An 8,072-nucleotide genomic window follows, 5' to 3' on the forward strand; every position below is an offset into this window, starting at 1 on the left:
TATAGCTGCAGGAACTAGACTGTGCTGTTCTTAAAAGTGCTTTAAATGTGTGTTTGAGACACGACCTGTTGCAACTTCCTGTTTTTATAGTTTAGCAAGACGCTTACTTCTGCTTGTCTGCATACAGTGTAAGTTCATTGAACGGTCGTGTGTCTATGTATAGTATGGCTGGAAACACACACACACACAGAATCCAGACACTGATGTTGTTCAGAGATGCCTGCTTAAGGATGTCACGTGTATTTGTAATTGCATATTCATGAACGATTGCTTGCTGACAATAAAAAGGGCTGTAGCGGAGGAATCAGTTGGTTGAGTTCAGGTGAAGGAATCTTTTCCTCAACTTTGACTGACTCGCGAGCCACAAAGACAAAGAGCTCTGTCTTGTTCTGTCTTGTCGTGCAGTTTGTTGGTCTTGTGTTCCAGCGGGCTTTGAGCCTAGATAAACCCAACAGAAACGATCCACTTCAAAGTCTGACACTTTAACCTGGGAGTCTGTGGGCGCTGATTTGCAGTCAGCCTGTTAGCAGCGCTGCGGTTTGGGCACTTGAGCCGCTTGCTCGTCATTAATGATGAGCGGGGATTTGCTGCCCGGCTCCCTCAGATTTTGAATCGTCGGGACGTGCCCTCTTTTAAATGTAAAAAAGTATCAAGTGACTTGGATCTCACTGCTTTTCATTCACTCGTGTTCCTGTAAAGACCTGCAGTCTGCTGTCACGAGGCTCTGCACTGTTTCTCATCACACAGAACTTAATTTATGATTATACCGAGTTTCAACAGACCTTCTTTGTTTGTACGTCGGGAAAAGTTTATGCTGGGACTCATGAGTAATAAACTGTAATCTATATGGATCACAAACAAACCAATGTGTTTGTTAGTCGTGTAAATTTTAATCAATAATTGATATTCAGTCACTTGCAGCTGTGCTTCTCGGGGCAAATGTTACATAAAAAGAATGATTTGCATGAAATCAGTCCAAGAAGAAGAAAACTAGAAAAGGTTCATGATTTCTGTATGTGACACGTCTCTGTAGGACCCTGACTCCCAGATGCCGGACATACTTTGGCACTATGGAGGCGAAACACTGCCTCCCTCTGGCTGCTGCGAGCACAGACATGACACCGCCTGCACGCCCTCGTGTTATTAATTCTTTCATTTGTGGACTATTGTTCTGTCTGCTGGTTTTATTGTAACCACAGTGACAAAGGCTCCTGAACACGAGCCCATTGTTCCTGATTCCTGCTGACAGGCGATGTAAACCCAATCAACAGTCAGAATTTTGTTAAACTGCTCTCACAGAAACACTTAAAGTTTAATCAGTTTGACTCCTGTCTTTTGTACTCAGAGGTCTGGATCCTGGATTTAGAGGGGAAAACACTTCCCGTCTGTTTTGGAAACTTGTAAATCTGTCCCCACATTTCAGAAACCGTTGGCTGGTCACTGAAACTCTCAGAGTGAAGACGAAACCTTAAATGGTGCAAAGGGAAGTTAATGCAGACTGCTCGAGCTCGGTGACCCGACCGTCGTTTCCGTAGTTGTGACCTCTAAGTGATTAGACACATTTACCCCTACGGAGGAGCTGCATGGTTGTAAAGCATCCCACAGCAAAGTCATTACAACCTTACATCGTGATGACCTTTAGACATTTCTTTGGTGTAGAGGATCATTTGGGGATGTAACTCCTGTCTGCTGTAACTATAACAACGACAGAGGATAAACAAACAGGCTTCACAGAATAATGGAGGCAGGTTCACAGAAGCTGAAGAAGGCGTGCCACCTACTGCAACAAACAACTGTCAACTACAGCGATCGGCCACAACGACACAAACGTGTGGCTCTGACACATACGACCCGTCAGGTGGACGAAACAGAGCCATCGCCATCCACGGACGCACCACCCGACATCCTCAAAGGAACCAGCCAATCCGCTGCAAGAATCCCAGTTCCAGACACTGCAGGACACCCAGCCCCCCACCAACACCCCAAGGTGGTGCATCCACGCCCTAATGGGAGAGTGTTCATGCAGCACAGTGGTGACCGACACACTGTCAGGCATTCAGAGAGTAAAAGCCCTGGCCTGCACAAAAAACACCTCATCACCAACCGTGTAAAACAGACAAGAAATAACATTTGTTTTAAATAAAAATATATTTTCTCTTTAATTTAAATTACATTTGAGTCGACAAAGCACAGCAAAGTTCTGGTCCTGAGCTCCTTCATAGCAACAAAAAGCGAACCCCAGCAGATCTGTGCAGGAACGTCAGTTTAGGAAACGGAAACCTCAAAACTCTGTTTTCACTGAGCTGCTGAGATTCGGGGTCTCACTCAGTCGCTCGCGGCGAGACGCTCGGAGGAAGTCGAACAGTCTCACGTGTCGTCGGTAAAAACTTGTCCCAGGATGGAGAGCCGAGCGCTGAACGGCTGAACGGGGCAGGACAGCAGAGGGGGCGTCTTCTTCTCTCCGGGTTTCAGAGCAATGCTCTCCGATTGGCTGCCCCCCTCTGTCTGTTTGGGAGGGGGTTTTGATTGGCTGCCGGGCTGCGACAGGGTGAGCAGGATGTCTTGTAGCTCCTGGCGGTCCTGGTCGTGCCGGCCGCAGCAGTACAGCGCCGCCGGGTCCAGAGGGTGAGCCTCCGTGTTAAAGATGAACCCCCCTGCCCCTAACACGCACTCCCCCGCCTCCCCACCCTCCTCCCACGACCCGTCCCCCTCCGTCCCTCCGCCGTGCAGAAAGTGGGTGGGGTCAAAGAGCAGGTAGAGGTACTTGATGGTTTCAGCTAGAAAGAAGGATTCCATCCTGTTGTCCAGCTGGTGATCTCGCAGGTCTTTAACCTGCAGGAAGAAGAGCGAGGAAAACTTTACTCGTGAGCTCTTTTTAATCACGAGCACTTCAAAGTGATAACTAAGGCCAGCCAATCAAACTGATAGTGGGACTTACGCTGGCATATCCACACGGCGTCTTGGCGATCTTCTCGATGGACTCCAGAGCGTCGACGCCCAGCTGGAGATAGGTGTGATCACCTGTTGCCCTGAACAGGTACATCGCGCTCTCGATTAACTCTGAAACACGTAGGAAGAAGGAAGATCAGCTGGTTTGTTACTTAAAGTTGCTCAGAAAACAACCAAAAACTAGACTCCAGAGTTTTATGACACCCAGGTAACTGACATCAGCGCCTTCAAGCTTCATCTCCATGCATGCATGAGAGGGATGTCCTGAAAGGTAGTAGTTCATATCTGAAGCTTTGGCTTGAGGGGGTGGGACGTGATGAGGGCTGAACTCAGGAGCAACACTGTGCGTGTATAATAATACACAATAAATAAATCCCAATAAATATTATAGCGATGAAGCTCTGTGTTGTTGCCCATCTCAGAAAGCATTACTCACCTGCTGTTTAGCTCAGATTATCTCAAGACACTAAACATCAACCAGCTTCCCATCGCTCCCTGAAGCTGATAAATATTAGTCTGAATGAGCTCCGACTGTAACCTTTGACCCTGAAGACAGAACGCGATAGGCGGAGGGTGTTAGTGGACTGACCTGGTCTCAGTGGGTAGCCCTCTCTCTTATCCACAGTGTAACCCTGAGGGATGCTGTAAAACTCAGGCAGTCCTCCAAACTGTCTCCACACAGAATAATAATTCTGGAAAGTTCTCACAGCACTGTCCAGGTTTCCCAGCAGAGACTGAAACACAGATTTAACTTTGTTTGTATGTTAACAGCCTCCAGTTACAGACTTGTGTTTGTGCGTTCACTCACCTGCAGGCCGGGCCAGAAGGCCTCCAGACTCTGGAAAATGGGCATGGACACAGTTCCTTTGTGCATCTGCACCCACAGGTACCAGTCGTCAAAGCGGGTGTAGTTCTGGATGGCTCGATCATACGCTGATAAAAGACATCACAGGATCAGAGATCAGATGCTTGGTTTTCCTTCTGTTTGTTAAACACAGAGGCATCAAATGAAGCTTTCACAAAACTTTTGCCAGTAAGTGCAGAAGTTATGCAGCTGGAACCATCGGACAAACCAACCCTGACGACTACTTACAGGCTAGAAAAAATATTTTATTTGTCTCCACAAATCAAACTTTTTTTTTTACTAAAACAGGAAATTGCTTAGCAGCTGTCAGGAGGAAGCGCTGTGACTGTTACCCTGGAACATGCTGAGCAGCTCTTCATCCTGCAGCATAACGGCTCCTTTGACCAGATACTCGAAGTACGAGTCGACTCCCGCGCCAATACCAGCATCCTGAGCGACCCACTTCGTGGACACAATGTCAATGTGGTTCCCCACCTGGGCGGGCAGACAGGTGACAGAAACAGGTAGGAGGGCTGTTCTTTTTTATCGACTGATTCAGCTCCTTCACCAGCTCCAGGACTGCTGTGATTCTCCTCCACAGAAACATTTATATAAAATCATCATATTTAAATGTTTTTCGATTAATTTCACTGACTAGCCGAGGAAGACGAGCTGGCCTATCAGTGGCTCACCCTATACAAATGCTCATTAGGCCTTTTCCGACTTTAGCTGCCATGTTTGCACTTTGGGTTGGATGTGAGTGGACGGTTGTAGCAGACACTTTATTTACCAGTCCGATGTCAGATCTGGTCTTCCACAGGGCTCTCAGGGCTCGGCGGGCGACGTTCTCAAATGTCGGGTCTCCCGTTAGTCGACTCAGTGTGGCGAACTCCAGGATGAAGGTTCCCACGCCAGCGGTACAGGTGACCGGTGTCTCAGTGGGACTGACGCCACGCAGAAGGTTCACCGTACCGTACGGCATGCCGGTGGGAGTCTCAAACGCTGATTTATTGTTGAGACAAATTTCACTGATTTATTCATGTGTGCTTTTCAAAGTAGTTCATTAAAACTAGAGAGTCTGAAACGCCAGAACACACCAGGCAGCAGCTTCCTGGCGGCGTCCTCGGCCATCCTCAGCAGCGGTCCTGAGCAGGGCCACCCGGGCTCCAGCTCCATTCCCGCCCTCTTTGCCAAGAGATGGGCTGACAGCAGACCGCCCACAACTACAAACACACACACACACACACACACACACACACACACACACACACACACACACACACACACACACATTAACCTGAGGTGGACACTCTCCTTTGCCACCGCTCCTGCGCCCAGATGTGCAGTGTTTATAAAAACAGCAGTTTAAATGTTGAACATGAGTTTCCCCTCAGAGTCCGAATCGTCCGTCAGTACCTCTGATGTTGGTTTCAAACACGGACGCGTTGACGTCGATGTCGAAGTCGACGGTGTCTTGGAGGATCGACGCCACTCGCTGGAACTCTGTACGGTTTCCCAAAACCTTCAGAGAGAACACATCGAACGACTGTCGAGTCACGGCACAGGAGTACAACATCTGCTCATCAGTGTTTGTTAAAGGCTCTGTAAACATAAAACATCTGTTTCCAGTCTTACCAGCAGAGTGTCGAGGGCGTCAATCAGAGTGAGCGAGAAACTGGAGAAAAGAGCAGCAGGGGTCATTTTACTGTCTCTGACAACTCTTAACCTGACATAATGTTTTCTTCTGAACCACTTTAATTGAAGAGAATATTTTCAATGTTTTACTTTGAAATTCTTTGTCTAAACGTAACTTCCTTCCACATGCATAAATACATAAACAAGAGAAAAATCATAATCGTATAATTTAATATTGAAGTCACAATTTTTTAATGTGATGTGTGTAATGTGTTGGACTTTGGAAAAAGCAGTAAATGTATTAAACTTTTATAAGAGAAATCTTGAATCTGTTCATTAAAGGGAAATAAAATTAACTAATTTCATCTGAATATACTAAATAAATTCATAAATGTGACCTGATGGTTTTATAAAGTGGTAAAAATCAGAGAAAGGTAAAAGAAATACTTAAAGGTTTGGCGTGTGCTAACTGTGTCCTGATGAGACAGGAAGTGTCTTATAACTACAAAATAAAAGAAACAAGAGCGCTCAGAGAGTTCAGATCTCCCTGAAAGGCACACGCTGTGTTAAAATAGTGATGCTTTTATTAAACATGCTGATGTCAGCATTGTTGGAAATCGCTGGAAATGTGGAGATGATTAATCGATTTGATTATCTTCACCCGTATAATTGGAGCAGAACTGACTGAAATCTTTGGCTTCTATCAGCTGTAGAAACCTGAGATTTTAGGATATATTCATGCTGTGTGACTTTATGGGTCATCGTAACGTCATAGGGCCTTGTATAGAAATAATAGTGTATACACATATTACTACTCAACATGGCATCTTTATTGTTTTTTCAAGGTAAACTTTGACCTTAGGTGCTAACAGTGAAGGTCAAGGTCAACCTAGATACTCATGTCCCCTAAGGCTGTAGTGTTGTGAAGTTTGAAACAATCCATGAAATGTGAGTAATACAAAGTTTCTACTGATTTTCACACGCTGTGTCCTTGAACTTGACCCGATTTTCTAAGTAAAGAAAAGTTCACTGCAGTAAAGTGTACTTTACATTCAAGTTTTTAAACTGCCTCACCTGCCCCACGTGTCCTGTCCATCGCAGGTGAGAGGGCGGAGCTCATCGTAGGGGAAGGCGTTGTCAAGGTAACTGTTGTAGGCGTGGTAGAACATGGATTTGATGCGCTGTCTGAGAGATGAAGTTTGTTACATTAAGGACGGGACAATTTATCAAAGCATTCAAATTTAGATGAAACTAATTCAGTAAAAATTGGATTCTGCAATTTTTCCCTCGTGTGAAAAACGTTAAACATCCACGTACACAAATATTTCAACATATATTAGAATCAAAATGGAAACGCTCTGAAGCCAGAGCAACTTTTTTAACGGGATTTCGGAAAAGCAAGCAAAGTAAACCACTGAACAGTTAGAATAACTTTCAACGTTTTTCAAAATAAAAGCTTCTCACATTACTGACACAGGCAGACAAACACGCAAACAAACGAGAGCAGATCGAGCTGTACACGACTCGCTGTTTAAGGTTGTTTAGGACCAGCGTTCATACTTTACATCACCTAAACGAATCTGTGTGCTTTCATCGACACATTAAAAACGTTTGTGTTTCAGGTGAATTCAAAGCTTTTAAAAACAAACTGATTAACCTGTGAATATGTTGGGACTTCTCTTAATCATCAGTTTGAAATATCTGACAAAATTAAACGCACATGTCGGTTGCTTAAGTCAAGCCCTTAAAAGAAAGAAGGAGGCAGCGTTCAAATTATCAGGCAAATGCAGCTGATAGTAGAATGAAATCTTTCCACAAACATCAAACCTGCCCACACCCACTGCTCAGGAACAGAATCAGTCAAACACAAAAAACAAATGAGAGACGATTAAGATGCAAATGAATTTCTGTGTCAAGGCAACTCGCACTTATCTTATATTGTTTTAAAGCCACTGCTGCATATCATTCAATTTCTCTCTTCCACAGTTTGTTTTTTAACTTGTTTGTGGTCTTGAGTTCTTCCTCCCCACAGTCGCCAGCTGTTGCTCGTGGTCTGAGTGGTGACTTTGTAAATAAAATACAATAAAACGACCCAAACATCTGCCGGACGCATTGCTAAGATGACTGCTGAGTGGAAATACTTGCTTAGATAAAACGTACAGTAAAAAAAAAAAAACACTTTACAATTATTATTTGATTATTGTGTTGTGGGAGTTTCCCCACTCTCAAACTCACAGTGGGATCCCAGTCTAGTGTTCGCGTTTGCCCCTTCAGACACACGCACCCACCCTCAGACTCGCTCCAGCTGGCGTGATGAAGGGAGGATGAGTGGTGTCTGCACAAAACTCAACTTTAAACCGAGTCCAGACGGAGCTGGTGTTCGTACCTGACAGCAGCCATCTCCTCCTCCGAGAACTGACGAGCCGCCGCATCCGTCAGCACCCACACCAGCAGCGCCGCGCACACGGGAGCGCGCATGTAGACAGACAGACGGACAGGTGAGACAGGTGGACTCGGACACAGATATGACCTGAAATCAAAGATCGGGGAAACACGCACGGAGCACAGAGCGAAAAGTCTTCTGTTGTTGTTGTGCAGCTGTCAGGAAGCAGGAAGTTAGTCATCTGCGCATGCGTCGAACCGG

At 45.5% G+C, this 8,072-nt stretch overlaps 1 protein-coding gene across 3 annotated transcripts; it reads right to left on the reverse strand.

Moving 5' to 3' along the window:
• Window positions 1-1,542: 1,542 nt before the first annotated feature.
• Window positions 1,543-8,072, reverse strand: LOC120728080 (ER degradation-enhancing alpha-mannosidase-like protein 2). 3 transcript variants are annotated; one of them, XM_040022780.1, is made up of 12 exons: window positions 7,664-8,071; window positions 7,086-7,492; window positions 6,503-6,613; window positions 5,429-5,468; window positions 5,210-5,315; window positions 4,891-5,016; window positions 4,584-4,795; window positions 4,147-4,288; window positions 3,758-3,882; window positions 3,539-3,683; window positions 2,939-3,060; window positions 1,543-2,832 (listed from the first exon to the last, which is right to left on the reverse strand). In XM_040022780.1, exons 3-12 carry the CDS (start codon window positions 6,595-6,597, stop codon window positions 2,368-2,370), a joined length of 1,578 nt encoding a protein of 525 aa, XP_039878714.1. In that variant the 5' UTR covers window positions 6,598-6,613; window positions 7,086-7,492; window positions 7,664-8,071; the 3' UTR covers window positions 1,543-2,367. The 3 variants fall into 3 exon arrangements, with proteins under 3 accessions (XP_039878714.1, XP_039878711.1, XP_039878712.1); XM_040022777.1 differs by lacking the exon at window positions 7,086-7,492 and having other exon boundaries at window positions 7,815-8,072; XM_040022778.1 differs by lacking the exon at window positions 7,086-7,492.

This window comes from Simochromis diagramma, unplaced genomic scaffold (assembly GCF_900408965.1).
Source record: "Simochromis diagramma unplaced genomic scaffold, fSimDia1.1 OVJJ01000308.1, whole genome shotgun sequence".
Classification (NCBI taxonomy): domain Eukaryota; kingdom Metazoa; phylum Chordata; class Actinopteri; order Cichliformes; family Cichlidae; genus Simochromis; species Simochromis diagramma.